Source organism: Diabrotica virgifera, chromosome 8, assembly GCF_917563875.1.
Source record: "Diabrotica virgifera virgifera chromosome 8, PGI_DIABVI_V3a".
Taxonomy (NCBI): Eukaryota; Metazoa; Arthropoda; class Insecta; order Coleoptera; family Chrysomelidae; genus Diabrotica; species Diabrotica virgifera.
In genome coordinates, this window is record NC_065450.1 from 43,145,828 (window position 1) to 43,163,786 (window position 17,959).

At 33.4% G+C, this 17,959-nt stretch overlaps 2 protein-coding genes across 7 annotated transcripts in view; one reads left to right on the forward strand and one right to left on the reverse strand.

Moving 5' to 3' along the window:
• The window catches only part of LOC126889923 (E3 ubiquitin-protein ligase MYCBP2), a 743,799-nt gene that overhangs the window by 274,014 nt on the left and 451,826 nt on the right, over window positions 1–17,959 (forward strand). The window lies entirely within an intron of this gene.
• Window positions 4,980–17,959, reverse strand: part of LOC126889924 (uncharacterized) — a 249,886-nt gene continuing 236,906 nt past the window's right edge. For all 3 annotated transcript variants that reach the window (XM_050658661.1, XM_050658662.1, XM_050658663.1), the window contains exon 5: window positions 4,980–16,603. In XM_050658661.1, coding sequence (XP_050514618.1) covers window positions 15,349–16,603 — 1,255 coding nt within the window. In that variant the 3' untranslated portion in view covers window positions 4,980–15,348. The remainder of the gene's footprint in view (window positions 16,604–17,959) is intronic.

Genomic DNA, 17,959 nt, shown 5'->3' on the forward strand with positions numbered 1-17,959 from the left:
TGTAGGTAGTAAACTCATTGGAGAGGTTTCTTAACGGAAACTTACTGTTCTCATACTAACAGATAACAATAACACCATAAATAAGATGCTTTGCGTCTATTTCCAAAACATTGTGTATCGGCCAAAATGCAATAAAAAATGGTCCCGGTTATAATAATAGATTCCAGTTATTTGCGCTGGTCATACCGACAACGATTTGTGCCAGTACCGTTATGATAGCCAATTTTAGCTATTTACGGAAACGGCCATAGGCGTACCCGTAATGAGTACTAGTGGGTTTAAAATTTAATCTAACGGGTAAATTACTAATCCTAGTATATAAAAAAATGTTACAAAACTGCTTTCTGGTTGCATCCTGAATCTCCGGCTTTTACAATTTATAATCACGGAGACGACGAATCTAGAAGAAAGCAGAAATGACAACGGTCACGTATCTACTTTATTTTCATCTAGGAAAAGGACCGAAAGACAGTTTCAAGTACTCAAAAATCTGAGTAAAGATGAACAAGGGGGAAAGGCAGTGTTTGTTTTTATTTGATTCAGAGTTGGACCACCATCTCCAGATAGCTATTTCTGCTTATCAGGCGTCATCGGTGGAGCTATGCAGTCACAATTCTGAATCAAACATCAACAAGCCTGCCTTTTAAGGGAAATTACCGCGATGTAATAATTTCACCTTATGGAGACGCAAAACAGGGACATCTTTCGTAAAACAAGGAAGACGAAAAGTCTTAGATACAAAGTTTACTGTAATAAAATATTATATGTTTCAATATTTTGAATCCAAGACTTTTCGTCAAAAGAAACTGCTTTCTGGTTGCATCCTGAATCTCTGGCTTTTACAATTTATAATCACGGAGACGACGAATATAGACGAAAGCAGAAAGGACAACGGTCACGTATCTACTCTCTTTTCTTAAAAACAAAAACTGCCTTTCCCCCTTAAATCTTCTTCTGTGGAGGTCGCTCAGGGGGACATGAAAGGAGCCTCCACCCACGCAGATCGGACGTCCCCTGGAAACGAATAATGTAGGCTAATCCTTTCAACACCGGTGCACCAATAACACAGATAAGTTAGGCTGAATTTGATCGATTGTATGTACAGGTGCGTCTCCACCAAAGTAACATACTTCAACTTTTGTGTTTTAGAATGTTGATCGAATAGTTTAATATTTTTGTAACAAAGTGTCTTCACCCATGCAACTTTGTTGTACCAATGTTCGAGTTTGTTGCACGTATTTGTGACTATATACATCATCATGTATCCACTGAAGCAACAGTTGTTTAAAAAAGGCGCCTGCTCCGGATGTCTTCGTAGACCTGTCTCTCTCTAGAACTGGCCTTGCAAATTTCATATTTTTCTTCTGCCTCTTCTATATTTTCACAGTTTATACTGCTACTTGGACCAGGCATCATGTTTAGCTTCTCTGCATTTATAATTTTTGTTATTTGCATTCCAAAAAGATGTATGTTGTTTATAATTGTCTATTAAATTAATGCAGGCTTCTACAGTCCATTTAAATACCTTTTTAATAACCAAATTCAGAAAACAAAACAAACAGTTGGAACAACTAGCGACTACGACTTACTACAAGCCGTCCACACTGATGTTAACATTTGTTGCACTTGCAAGATTTCCTTTTATCTTTACCGCCAAAAATGGAAACAGCAACATACTCCAACTTTGACATAAACATAGTGTAACACAGTTTAACATACTACAACAGCCAACTTTTATGTTGTTGGCCCAGTAAGTTGCGGTATGTTGCTTTGGTAGAGACCAAGCTGAGTACTGGAGACAAATGCTGAGAATACCATGGGTGGCCCGAAGAACAAATGAATTTAAACTGAACATTAGCTAAACATAATAGTAGGGGAGCCCAAGCGGGGATTTTTGCAATTACTCGAGCGCGTCAGATTAGCATATGGGGAGAAACCCTGCAGATGTACCTCTACCATATATTGGCTCTTAACACAGGGGAGTTCGTTAAGGGGAGCCCGAAAAAAAATCTATCCTTAAAAAAACTCGAAATTGTCAGATTAAGATAAGGTAAGTTAAGTACATGCAAAAGAGTGTATATTTCAAAAATCTGACGATTTGAGCCGGGCGTAAGGAAATGGGTGAGTCCCAAAGCTTCACAAGAAAAAAGCGAATATTTCGCGAAATAAATGACAGATCGAAAAACTAAATAATATGTGCTCAATATTTTTTAAAAATCTATCGAATGATACCAAACACGACTTCCCACGGAGAGGGGTGGGCGGTATATTCAATATTTTAAATACGAATCCCGCGATATTTCGCGAAATGAACATCAGATCGAAAAACCGTAAAATACACTTATTCAATATTTTTGAAAAATCTATCGAATGATACCAAACACGACCCCCATGCAGGGGGGGGGGGTTACTTTAAAATCTTAAATAGGAGCCCCCATTTTTTTATTACAGTTTTGGTTTCCTTACCTTATTTCCTTACCTTTTTCCTACCTTATCGGAAAAAACGATTGTTGGAAATGGAAAATTAAATTAAAAAATGGGAAGCGCCTACTAAAATGGAAAACTTTACTTAACTTTTTTTGGTTTCAGGACCTACTCTTCACAACCCAATAGGTCCCCATAACGCTCGAGTGACTGCACATTTAGCATACTTTGCTCCCGTACTATAAAGGAAAGACTGAGAACAAATTAATGTCAGAGCCAATTTCCAACTGCACCATAGTACATTCAGCAAACACTCGTCTTTGTCTATGGTCGTTTACAGCATATTGAAGCATGATTGTTTACTGAATCAGTGGACTCAAATTTATTTACTTCACGGTGACTAGTTCTCTCAGTACGTGAGTTCACGTCTTCTTGCACGTGTTTTTTACGCCATTGTCTATCCATTGTGATTTGGCAAAAGGCTGAATCAATGACAGCTAATTTGACAGATGTATCTTCTGTATACATATGATGAGCGCGCTAATAACCGGCAAAATAGCTCAAAAGATGGAAAACATAATACATTGCGAAAACAAAAAGAGATGAAACTAGTGGAGGTGGAAATTATCGTTATAAACGTCTAAAATATCATTAAATTACATAGTTTCTCACCTTTAGACGTATCAGAGGAGTGTGATAACTGTCACTGTGACAGTAGAATTTTATAAAATACTCCTGTCACAGACGTCTAAAGGTGGAAAACTATGTAATGTAATGTTAATTAATACGTTTATAACGATAATTTCCACCTCCACTAGCTTCATCTCTTTTTGTTTCGCAATGTATTATGGTTTCCATGTTTTGAGCTATTTTGCCGCTTATTAGCGTGCTCATCACTGTATAGTGGGAGTTAGGAATTCATCATCATCATCATCATTCTCTTTGCCTTATCCCTATGCGGGGTCGGCTTCCCTAATTGCATTTCTCCACACAATTCTATCTTGGGTCATATCAATGTTAATCCCCTTTACCAAGATGTCCTGCCTTATCGTCTCCCCCCAGGTCTTCTTTGGTCTTCTTCTCCTACTCCTTCCAGGAATCTGCACTTCAGCTATTCTTCGTATTGGGTGATTAACGTCTCGCCGTTGAACATGACCAAACCATCTTAACCTATGCTCTCTCATTTTGGCATCAATTGGTGCCACACCTAGACTTCCCCTAATATACTCATTTCTAATTTTATCCTTCTTTGTCACTCCACTCATCCATCTAAGCATTCTCATTTCCGCCACATGCATTCGTTGTTCCTCTTTCTTTTTCACTGCCCAACATTCAGTTCCGTACATCATAGCCGGTCTTATGGCTGTTTTATAGAATTTTCCCTTCAGCTTCATTGGAATTTTTCTGTCACACAACACACCACTCGCTTCTTTCCACTTCATCCATCCAGCCCTAATTCTACTGCATGCATCTCCATCTATTTCTCCATTACTCTGTAATACCGATCCTAGGTACTTAAAACTATTGCTTTTCACAATCATTTCACCATCCAAAGATACTATTTTATTTGTAGTAGCTCCATCTTTAAATGAACATTCCAAATACTCTGTTTTTGTCCTACTAAGTTTTAAACCTTTTTCCTCCAGAGCTTGTCTCCACTGTTCCAGTTTTTGTTCTAATTCTCTTTCACTATTTCCTACTAACACGACATCATCAGCATACATTAAGCACCATGGAATGTTACCCTGTAGTTTCGCTGTTATCTGGTCCAAAACTAATGAGAATAAATACGGACTAAGCACAGAGCCTTGGTGCAATCCTACTTTCACATGAAATTTATCAGTCTCTCCCACACCTGTCCCAACACTAGTCGTTACTCCCTCATACATATCCCTCACAATCTTTACATATTCACCTGGGACTCCTTTCTTATTGAGTGCCCACCACAGAATCTCTCAAGGAACTCTATCATATGCTTTCTCAAGATCAATGAATACCATATGAGCGTTTACTCCTGTATTTTTTCATCAACTGCCTTATAATGAAAATTGCATCTGTTGTTGATCTACCCTGCATAAAGCCAAATTGATTCTCGGATATTTCGATCTCTTCACGTATCCGTCTATCAATTACTCTTTCCTATATTTTCATGGTGTGGCTAAGCAGTTTTATAGCCCTGTAGTTTGTACATTGTTGTATATCTCCCTTGTTTTTGTAAACAGGTATCAGTATACTGCTTCTCCATTCGTCTGGTATTTGTCCAACTTCCATAATTCTATTAAATAGACCTGCTAGCCACCTTGTTCCTGTCTCTCCCAATGCTCTCCATACTTCCCCAGGAATATCATCTGGTCCTACCGCTTTTCCTTTCTTTATTTTTTTAAGCGCTTGAGCCACTTCCTCGTTTGTTATTTTGGTGACCATTGCTGCTACTGTCTCCGTTGACTCTACAGGCTGTCTGTCAAATTCTTCATTTAATAAGCTGTCAAAGTACTTTCTTCATCTCTTTTTGACATCCCAAGTGGGAGTGAGGAATTAACAAAAATAAAACGATCTATGAACTATAATTTTAATAAAAAATTATGTCGAAATCATACATTAAGATAAAATACAAAATATACAACTAACACAACATTATCACAGTAAGGCAAGATTATCCTTGCGATATTTTAGATGCAATTTAGGTTAAATCTAGGAAAAAATACATACATAGAAATTTAAGTAACATCTGACTTAATTTAAACCGATAAAATTTGCTTATATTTGCTTTCATTAAACTACGTTGATTAAAAACAAGATTATATACATAATATCAAGAATTATATAGAATTTTTCATCAACTTTCATTGCATATCACTGATCAGCTGTTCAAATGTTACCAACTTATACACTACTATACATCAGACCTATTCTGTAACTTTTAACAAATCGAATAAAAGTAACTAAGTCGAATACTAATTACCGGAAATCGGAATGTTGGATACCTATCGCGTCGTCGTTTTCGTGTTTGGATTTGCATTCCGTAACTCACATCGTAATCAGTGTAAATCGAAAACGCCAACTTATATTTGGCGCGCTCAGGAGGAGGTGGCATCACCGCACTGCAAAGTGAAATAAGTGTTCGGTGCGAAGAAAAATGTTAAATGATTTCTATTAACATTGATGATGTATAATTAATTATTGGTATATAAAATTAAATATACAATTATCTAAATAAATACCAACACGGACTAAAATCGCTAATTAATTTAACAAATAAACGTCAAAACAACAATAATAATGCCAATGCGCAAGCGTCAAGACCAATTACGATGTCGAAATGTGATCTGGACAGGGCTTGTCTTAGGGCAGTCAATGAGGGTATTTGGCTCCGAATTCCATCCTACAACATCGATTTACTTGATATTTTCACAGTAAGTAGGGAATAGCTCAAGACACAAAGTCTACCCTATGCCGATGTGCGCTTTTATCTTGGGGTGGTTCCCACCCCTTCTCGGGGGTGAAAAATGTTTTGGTTAAAATAGCCACGGAAGAGGCTAAAGAACCTAATTTTAAGCAAAAACTGTTCTAAGATTATTTTTTGAAAACTCAATACTTTTTGAGTTATTCGTGGTTGAAAATTGGCCATTTTCATTGAAAAATGACACCTTTTCGGACGGATTTTTGCGAATACCTTTAAAATAATGCATCTACCAAAAAAACTATATAAAATATTTCTGTAGGTTATAAAAAACAAAGAGATTCGTTCCTTAATAAATCCTTTCCATTTCTAGTTAAAATACAAAAAGGGATATGGTAGGTAAGAAGAGTTTGTTTTTTTGCTGCATGCTCAAATCGGTGTATTCAACTTGAAATAACAGAGAAACGATTTTAGGTGTATAATGATACTAATAACTTTTGTAGTGCTTGAAAAGACCTTTAAAATGAGCAATAATAATTGTCAATTATGTACATGCAAACTAAGCGAGATATTCTGCAAAAAAGTTCATGACTAATGTATTTTAAGAAGAAATGAGAAGTATATTTAACCTCTCATCCATCAGAATTTAAATACATCGTTTTCCTTCTACAATACTTTTTATTATAGTGTTATTTCTATGTTCAAAAAGTTTTACTGGAATAAAATGAATGGTTTTTGAAAAAAATAAGATCAAATTATAGAGTGCATTTTTAAATTTTATTAAAAATCTTCCTTTTCCTCCATGTCACTCGAAAAAGATAAGATATACGAAAAAAAGATATGACACAAAAATGTAGGGCTTTTTCAGATAAAAATTTTCTTTTTATTTTTCATTACTGTATCTCTTATCATTTTGAAGTTACATGGAGAGAAAGGAAGATTTTTAAGAAAATTTAAAATTGCGCTCTATAATTTGATCTTTTTTTTTTCAAAAACCATTTATTTTAAACCCGAACATAAAAATAACACTATAATAAAAGGTATTGTAGAAGAAAGACCATGCATTTACGTTTTGGTAGATGGGGGTTAAAATTACTTCTCATTTTTTCTTAAAATACATTAGTTATCAATTTTGTTTGCACCATATCTCGCTTAGTTTTAAAGTAATGGACCTTTAATGTACCTCACTGTAAAGGTCTTTTCAAGCACTACAAAAGATATTAGTGGCATTATACACCTAAAATCGACCGTTTCTCTGTTATTTCAAGTTGAATACACCAATTTGAGAATGTACCAAAAAACAAACTATTTTCACCTACCATATCTCGTTTTGTATTATAACTAGAAGATTTATGAAGGCAAGTGTCTCTTTGTTTTTTTATAACCTACAAAAATGTTTAATATAGTTTTTTTAGTTAGATGCATAGTTTTTAAGGTATTCGCAAAAAACCGTTCGAAAAGGTATTATGTTTCAATGAAAATGGCTAATATTCAACCACGAATATCTCAAAAAGTATTGAGTTTAAAAAAAAATTATAGAACAGTTTTTGCTTAGAATTAGGTTCACTAGCGAATTCTGTGGTAATTTTAATCAAAAAATTTTCCACCCCTAAGAAGAAGTGGGAACCACCGCCAAGATAAAAGCACACATCGGCATAGGGTAGACTTTGAATAAGGAGATAAGTAGAGGCTAGGCCCACAATTTCATTAAAATCCATGCAGTAGGATAGAATTCGGAGGTAATATCCTATTCTTGCTCCCATTGACTATTGACTGGCGTATCTAGTCAAAATCAATTTCTACCCAACGTTCCGATAGTAGAGGTCGAGATGAGTTACAGAATACCAACTCCTATAAATTCCAAACCGACTTGCTGACCTCTATTCGATTTGATTCATATCTATTAGATTTGTAGTTACAGAATAGGCCTGATTAAACGTATTATACTTATAGTTCGTAGTTAAAAAACCACATACGTTTCTAATTAATGAAATTCAATGGACGTTATACGAAAAAAAACTTAGTATGTCTTAAATTCATTTTTTCCACAAAATGGAATTTAAATTCGTAAAAATGTTAAATCTTGCCAGAGGTATTTTTAATTGATGAAAAATGTATTTACAAAAGTACCCCTCTATTTAAAATAGCACTCACGCATTTATTTTTTTGTTGTTTTAGAACAAAATCGCTTTTTTAATATATTCAATAAAAATTCGTATAATTAGATAATGACTAAAACTAATAATTTATAATAAAAAAATACAGTATTTTGCACATCGTGAACCAAAAAAATATATCATTTGACGAAGTAGTGATTTTCTATGCTTTATTTAACATTAACTGATAATTCTAGAGCAAAAAGTAAATCTGATTCAATGTTATTGGATCTCTTCAGGGTCCTAAGTTTCTTCGAAATTACAGTACGACTATCGAAAAGCCAGATATTGTCAAGATAATTCCAAAAATATTCAAACGAGATATGCCCAAACCCTGAAAAGTTGATAATTCGGAATTGGTTGTGGAAATCGTCATATTTCACTAAAATTAATGCAGATATTTGAATGTGTTCCCCAGTATGTAGCCCAGTAAATGAACGGGAAATACGGCGATACCGTGTACTTTTCAGGAGCAACCCCGAATTGCATGAAAATTTTGATTTAGGTTCTACCTACCCTCCAATTCAAAGTTGAATTTGTGCCGTTGGTTGCTTTTACTTGGGAGGTGACAGTAACCCCTTTCCGGGGGTGAGAAAACTTATAAGCAACTTTTGTTCTATAGAGTTCTTTATGTAAGTCAATACTTTTCGAGTTATTTGCGATTGAAAATGTTTATTTTCCGACAAAAAAACTACGTTTTCAGACGGTTTTTCGCAAATAACTCAAAAAGTAAATATTTTATCGAAAAAAATATTTTCAGCAAAAATGTAGCTTAGAAAAAAACGAAGAGTTGCGTATTCGTGAAGTCTATAGATCCAGCAACAGCAAATTTGTAGTTCATCAAAAATGCGTTTTTATTCGTCCAATTTCGAATCAAATATTTCATCGTGAAATAACCAAAAAATGAAGCACTTTTCGGGAAAAACCCATTTAAAGTTTTTTAAAGTGTTAAAGAAAGCAGCTTTGCTCTGATTGTTTATTAAAGTTTCTAGCATTAAAAATGAGCGAGTTACGCTCAAAATAAAGTTTGGTAAACAAATCATGAAAATCTCCCCGTGTTTAGCTGGGAATCGTTACCGCTTTACAAACAATTTACTTTACTTATCTATTTCTTATATGATATGTCACGTTTCACCGGTTTAAAGTGCTTATTTTTGAAAGGGATATAGTTGAAAAAGCTTGAAGGAGTCACTAATCACGAGTGTATGCAAACTTTGAACAGCCATACCTGGACCAATTTTTGTCTTTCAGAAAAACAAAATGAAACTGATATTTATAACAGCAAAACCTACATTTTTTTTACTCTTTGAGATTTTTCGTATCACTAATACTTTTTAAGTTATTTCGAAAACAAGAAATTTTTCCAAAATTTTTAGAAAAAACTTTTTTTTACTACATAACCAAATTTTTTTATAAATAAGCACTTCAAACCAGTTAAACTTACAGATCATATAAACATAGATTTAAAGTAAATGGTAAAGCGGTAACGATTAATTTTATTTAGGGTGCTTAATAGAGGGAGATTTTCACGAGATTTTTTTTTACCAAAAGAAAAGGGGCCAGGTTTTATTTTAGCGTACCTCGTTTATTTTGGATGCTAGAAACTTTTGTAAAAAAACAAAAATAAAGCTTTTTTTAAACACTGTTTTTTCCCAAAATTGCTTATTTTTCGGTGATTTCACGTTGAAATATTCGATTTGGAATTAGACGAATAGTGTAGGAAACAGAGGTTGAACCTCGCAAAATGGACACAAGTCCGGTTTTATTTTTTTTTCTGGGTGTTTATTATGAGACTAACTTTTTCTTAAAAAATTTCTCCCCGGAACCCCCCTTTTCATCCCTTTAAAAGGGGTAATTTGTGGTTTTTGCGAAACGTAACACTTCCTGTACGTTTTGTAAAAATTCACTTAATAGTAAAATGAAGAGGACTATATTTCCTACTATTTATTTCCCGACAGCATATGTCTATCACCCACCGTTTAGCGGGGGTGGCCCTCAAAGTTGACAAATTTTTAAAAAAGATGTTTTTAAAAAAAATTATTTTTTCCTAACTGTAATTAAAATTAATAAGAAACTCTGCGGCAATTAATCACAAATAAGTGGTTGATTTTTTGGTATAGGTTTCGTTTAAGGGCAATTGCAAATTTTTTAATTATAGGGTGTTATATTTTAAAAACCCCCTTTTTATACCATCTGAACCGCCTATGCTAGAGTAAAACAACTTTCAGCGATTATCCATGTATTAGTGTTATTTACAAATTTGCATAATGCACCCCCATATTTTCGCCGGAACCACCTGAAAAAAAGGAGAATTAATAAAGAAAATAATCAAAAGTTGATTTTGGGCCACCACTGTGGCTTTAGGGTGCAAAGAAAATAAAATATGCATAGGCCATAATGTGTAGCAGACGGGTCTAGGAAAGTTGGTCGAGAACACTTCGTCGACGGAAAATTAGTCGACAACATTTGGTCGACAAACAGTTGGTCGAATGCACAATTCATCGAATGTACAATTCGTCGACGAATATTTGATCGAATGGATTTTTCGTCGACAAACTGTTATTTATCTTTAGGATAAAGTTATTAATGGTGACAAATGACGGATTATTGGTTTTTATTTTGTTATTGTATTATACATATCTGAATTTATTTTTTTTTGTTTTGTTAATTTTTTTTCTAAATATAAATTAATATAAACCGATATTTTAATTAGTGATGTTGTACCGTTCTTATTTTTGGTGTCGGCGCACTTGCGAACGGAGCATTTCCGTCCAAGTCAAATTTGAGGGGGCACTTGTGGACAAGAAGAATATGCGAGATGCTCAGGTAAATAAATTGGGAATCGAGGCATTGGGTCTTTGTCGACGAAAAATCCATTCGATCAAATGTTCGTCGACGAATTGTACATTCGATGAATTGTGCATTCGACCAACTGTTTGTCGACCAAATGTTGTCGACTAATTTTCCGTCGACGAAGTGTTCTCGACCAACTTTCCGACACCGGTAGCAGACAGTGTGTTCTTTTATTTTCCATAAGTACGTTATTCATAAAATGAATAGTTTAATAAAAAAAACAAAAACTGGAGCCCGCCAAAGCATTTCTGAGGTTTACGGCGCCACTGTGTCGTAACGGTTGCTTATACCAAAAGAATGCATAGGACCTTATTTATAGAGAAAATAGTGGTCTTTACTTCTCTATAAGGTTTGTTTTAAAAAAATGCATAGGTAATGAGAAAATCGTCAAAACATGCTCTCCAAGGGATAGGGGTAGTTTCTGCAGTATATTTTCAAGGATGGGGTAGTTTCTGCAGGGATGTTGCAATAATGATATATATTTATAAAAAACCCTATTGATGGATCATATGTCCATATGGGTCAAAAAGCAAAAAAAAATTTTTTTCAACCCCACTTTATTTATTTTGTTTTTTGGCTACAGTGGTTGCATTAAGAAATCGCTTTTTGTGTCCATGCATGGGTAATAAGAACGTGCACAAAATAATATATGAAGCATTTTAATAAAGGGCATGGTTTGTGAAGGATTCCAAGAAAATCACTTTTTTATTAATTCTCCTTTTTTGGGGTGGTTCCGGAAAAAAATGGGGGTGCATTATAGAAATTTGTAAATAACACTAGTATATGGGTAATCGCTGAAAGTTTTTTTACTCTAGCATAGGCGGTGCCAAAAAGGGGTTTTTTAAAATGTAACACCCTGTAATTAAAAAATGGGCAATTGTCCTTAAATAAAACCTATACCAAAAAATCAGCCACTTATTAGTGATTGATCTCCACAGGGTTTCTTCTTAATTTTCATTACAGTTGGGGAAAAATAATTTTTTTTAAAACATCTTTTTTAAAATTTTGTCAAGTTTGGGGCGCCACCCCCGCTAAACAGTGGGTGATAGACATATGCTGTCGTGAAATAAATAGTAGAAAATATAGTCCTCTTCATTTTACTATTAAGCAAATTTTTTGCAAAACGTACAGGAAGGGCTACGTTTCGCAAAAACCACAAATTACCCCCTTTAAATGGATGAAAAGGGGGGTTCCGGGGCAAAATTTTTTAGATCAGAAAAAAAAATAAAAGAGGACTTGTGTCCATTTTGCGACGTTCAACCTCTGTTTCCTACACTAGAATCAGAACGTATTTTTCATGAGCTACAACTTTGCTTTTACTCGGTTTATAGACTTTACTAATATACCATTTTTTCGTTTTTTTTTATAAGCTACGCTTTTACTAATAATATTTTTTTCGATAAAATATATTACAGTAAAATAAAAACCGCCTGAAAACGTAGTTTTTTTGTCGAAAAATAAACATTTTAAATCGCAAATAACTCGAAAAGTATTGACTTACTTAAAAAACTCCGGGCTTATCTTGAACCTATGTTTTTTCACCCCAGACTGTCACCCCCCGAGTAAAAGCAATCAATGGCACAAATTCAATTTTGAAGTGGAGTGTAAGTAGAACGTAAATCCAAATTTTCATGCAATTCGGAGTTGCCCCTGAAAATTACACTCCAAAACGGTCGTTTATTGGTCTAATGAAATAAACGAGCGTCTTTAAGAACAAGAAAAATGTTCGAGAAAATGAAACTAAGGAATGTGATTCTTTTACTTTATAAAACGAACATACCAATAAGTATAATCAAATTTCAAACGTACCTATATCAAAATAAAAATAAATACAGAAGAACTGTATGTGACATACAGAAATATACAGTATGTCCCTGTAAGTTGTATCCATATGGAAAACTTTTTTATTATTAATTTTACGAAAAAAAGTTATTCTTTATAAAAAGCTCTGCATGGTCCAAAACCTAAGATTTAACCATCAAATATCAAATTTTTTGAATATTATACGAGGTATGTCAAAAAGTTTGAATTTCACTCAAGAGTAAAGTAGCTTTATTTTTCACAATATTGAAAATTGCTATTATGAAAAGTTGTTTGGAATTAAAAACTGTATTCTAGTATACAATTACATCCTTCTAATTGAATTTTTTTTTTTTTTTTTGAAAAATATGGATAACTATCATTATTTTCAGTCATTTTAATTCAGATAACTCTTTTATTATTAATTTTACGAAAAAAAGTGATTCTTAATAAAAAGTTCTGCATGGTCTAAAACCTAAAATACAACCATCTTTTGTCAAATTTTATCAATTTTATACGAGGTATGTGAAAAAATATGATTTTCGCTCAAGAGTAAAATACGCTTATTTTTCACAATATCGAAAATTGTTATTATGAAAAGTTATTTAGAATTAAAAACTATGTTTCAGTATGTAATTACATCCTTCTAATTGAAATATTCTGAACTATAAAGGTACTTTACTTTTGATCTAAATTTATCTTTTTTGACATACCTCGTATAAAATTGATAAAATTTAATATAAGATGGTTGTATTTTAAGTTTTAGACTATCCAGAACTTTTTATTAAGAATCACTTTTTTTCGTAAAATTAATAATAAAAGAGTTATCAGAATTGAAACAACTGAAAAAATAATGATAGTTATCCATAATTTCTCAAAAAAAAAAACTTTTTCAGTTAGAAGGATGTAATTGCATATTAGAATATAGTTTTTAATTCCAAACAACTTTTCATAATAGCAATTTCCAATATTACGAAAAATAAAGCTAATTTACTCTTGAGTGAAATTCAAACTTTTTGATATACCTCGTATAATATTCAAAAAATGTGATATTTTATGATTAAATCTTAAGTTTTGGACCATGCAGAGATTTTTATAAAGAATAACTTTTTTTCGTAAAATTAATAATAACAAAGTTTTCCATATGGATACAACTTACAGGGACATACTGTATAAGTAAGCCTTTTCTGAAGTTAAGCTAGTCATTTTAACACTAATAAATGGCTTAAAAGCATCTGACCACCTTATGATGACCATCTAATGATTGACCACCCATTCAGTGACCAGTGCAAAATCTGCTCTAAGAAACTCGAAACAGCATTATTAACCAAACGAGACAACGTATTTTAAACGGGCTAAAAAATACTTAATACTGGGATTATTTTTGCTAAATTTTCATATTCCTTAAAATATCAAAAACGAAATCGATATACATAATATTCTGTCCTAAAAATAATGGATCTCGAGTATTGCAAAGGATGCTAATTATGTTCTCGTTAGTATTTTCCAATTTTAAGTTTCAGAATGATGACTTTAAAAATATTTTGAAACAATATACAGTTAATTTTCAATAAAATATGGCACACATTTTTAAAATATAGAGCAAAAAAGCTGCATACATTTTGAGACATGGCAATAGTTGTAAGTTTCTGTGGTCATATACATAAATGTGGTGCTTCAAACGGCGTCTATAATGCTGTGGTCACACTAACATCTAATGGCGTTAATTATCGCATTATTGACATTAAATACTAGAGAGGTGTAGCCACGACTTAGCGCGCTAATTTGTTATTGTCCTTATTAATCACGTTAAACGTTAGGCGATAGCTCGAGTGTCGGTTTCTTTCGACACATCAAAGGAGTTACTCCGTTGTTTTGGCTACACTAGCGCTGCTTACACAACAAGTTCTAGCTTGCAGTGCAGCAGTGTAATTTGTTTTGTGAAATACATACTATTCGACGAAAATGGAGTGGTGTAATGAAAAAATAATCGAATTTTTAAGTGTTTGAAACAGAACCTTGTTTATGGGATCCCCGACAAAAATCACACAAAAATCGTGCTTTTCATGGTGACGTTTGGCGTCGAATTGTGCAGTCATTATCTTTTCCAGCGGCGGTAGAAGATTTAAAAAAGAAAAAGACACTCTTATGGGATACTCTACGACTCATTCAAATAAATATAAAAAAATCGTTTTCTGTGCATTTTTATCATCCACCATCTTCTTTTGACTCATAAGACAATTAGCACTCATAAAATATAACAGCATAGTAGCTTCGACTTCCATCTTGAAATTATTTTAATCCATCCAATCCACAGTTTAATCCATCATTTTTGGTGTATAAGTTAATACGATAATGAAAGTTAAACGTTAACGTTAGTGTGGCCCCAGTATCATGGGATCTAAAATAGGGTTTTTGCAAAATATTACGTTAATTTGACGTTTATATAATTGATGTGAAATGTTCGATAAATGTAGTACTTAAAGAAGAGAAATACCACATAAAATCAGATTCTTTTATGAGCTTTAGAACAATTATAATATAAAAGTAGTATTAATGACGAACACAACGCAATAAAATTTATTTCATATGCGAGGAAAACCAAAGAGCGCCTACGATTCAGATGTTACAAACCAAACACCATAACCGCAGAGAATATTGTAGTGTATGGTGTAGGTTTATCACATCAACAACCACACACACATAAAATAAACTTTACAACTTAGTCGATGGTCCGGGTAGGGACAACCAATCATTCTTTACATTATTCAACGTCTCACTTGGCTTTAAACAGTCTGTACTACTTTTACTATTGTCGGATTTATCAGTTTTGTTCTTCAGTTCGGAATAAAGATGAACAGCTGCATCCGTTGGTTCAGAATACTCTCCTACTAGTGATGGTTTCCCATTTACACTCGGTTCTGCTTGCTGGGTAAACTTTTCCTCCATCAATTTTAAGATACTTCGTGCACCAGAAGATGATTCCTTTTCTTCTTCGTAAGGGGGAGGAGGAATTTGTAAGTTTAAGTTGCCTAGTTCTTCGTAGAGGTGCGCTTCTTCCTCTTGTCGGTTATTGTTTTCATATCCGTCATCTATTATAAACATTTCATAGAGACGTTCGATCATTTCTGAAGCGTCTTGGTGAGTGTTCGGATCGTCCAATCTTTTCGCTAAAACTTGAAGGAATTCCAGCGTTAGTTCTTCTGGAATTTCTAGTTTTTCATTCTCGTCCACTGTTACTACTGTACCTTCTTCTTCTATACTTAAATCGTTATTGTTATAGTGTACATTTCTAAAATATCCTTTTTCTTTGAGCCATCTGCTACCCCTAACAATTAGAATAATAAAAGTGACAAGTATTGCTAAAACAAATAGTCCTATAATTGTTAACATGAATATTAACCAATTCTGTTTGGTTGAATCGTCTTCTTCTAGAAAAATTTTGCTGGTTGTATCTACTACTCTAGTTTTACCTTCGTAAGGTTCACAAATTGTTAAATTTTTACAAGCTTTTTCAGTGAAATTTTGAATATTGATTGTACCTATAGGCAAAGAAAAACATTTTGATAAGAGCTCGTTGACTGTACAAAAACTCGTATCTTTAATCAAAGGTATTTGATTAATTGAGGCAACTTTTTCAATCCAGTGATCTATAGAGCAATCACATGACTGGTTGAAAAAATTGTCGTCGAATGTTAAGATGGAAGAATCTATATTGGATAAAAAAGACAGTGCTCCTTCTTCTACGGCATAAACGTCGTTTCCTTTGAATGACAGTTTTTCGTTTTCGTTTCCGTGAGACGCTGTCAAAAAATTTCGGTGAAGATTCTTGATTATGTTCTTGTCCATGCTGACGAAGTTCCAGCTGTGGATGGTTATGCCTGATGGATAGATGTTGAATATTTGGTTGTGGCTAATTTCACTTCTTGCAATTGTAGCGTTTATGGCACCGGATTCTATATCTGTAACACTAAAATAAAAAAGAACACAATATTACTTGGCGGTTAAGTAAGTTTACAATATAATATATTTAAGAATTATACAAAATACCACAAAACAAGAAATAACCACCCAAGTAGTTCGAAAAACTAAACATCTAGTTTGAGTTTCTAGAAGACCAAAACACAAAATGGCTGTAGAAAAGACGTTCAGAACAAAAGTTTTAGATAAAACCAGTAACAACAGGTGAAGAAATAAATGAGACGCGGGCAGAAATAGAATATAAAATATTACAAGCCGCAAAAGAAAGCATAGGAGTCAGAAAAATTAACCTGAATGCAACAAAAATATCAAAGCCCTGGTTCAATACTGAAATAAGAGATATAGCACACGAGAAGAGGAAAGAATACCTACAATACTGCAGCAACAAAACACCAAACAATTACCAATAATAAATACAGAGATACAAGAAATTACATCAATTCTAAGATAAGAAATATAAGAAGAGAATATTGGACACGCTTTACCAAAGAAATGGAACACGATTTGTATGGGGCGCAAAGAAAAGTTTAGAAAATACTAAAAAGTAGGAAAAACCCCATTAACGAATATAAAAGTTTAAATAAAATAGAAGCAGAACAATGGACCGCCTATATAGAAGAACTGTAGAAGGAAGATACTATAACACCCGAAGAAGAGGAATAAACAGGAAATGAAATTGAATCCAACATAGACAAAGAACTAGAAACCTCAAAAGAAGAAATGAGGAATAACATACGTAAATTAAAAAACAGAAAAGCCTCAGGACCCGATGGGATACCAAATAAACTCCTAAAAGACGGAGGAGAAACGTTAATCCAAAACATAGAAATAATATGTACCCAGCGTGTACCAGAGCAGTGGAGGACGAGTATAACAATACCAATACACAAGAGAGGAAACAGCAAAGACCCTAGCAACTACCGTACCATCACCTTGCTGAGCACAACTCTTAAACTTTTAACAAAAATACTTGCCAATAAAATAAATGAAGAATACACATATACACAATTAGTGAAGAACAACAAGGGTTTCGGAAAAATACCGAATTTATACCGAATAAAATGTATTAGTGCGGCCGATATGTGAAACAATTGCACATTTAATGATACAAGCATATAATTGGGACCACATATACTACACATATAAAGGTTCAAATTTAGATATGAGGCCATCTCAGATTTTGCTTTTTACAAAAGCATATGTGATTAATAGTACCATAACTTTTGAACGAAAAGTCCGATTTCAACCAAATTTAGTATATAGCTTCTTTTTAGGATTTAAAAGATGGATGTGGTGAACCAGAAGAATCGGTTTACCAGAAGTTGTGATTTTACTGGTTGTTTAT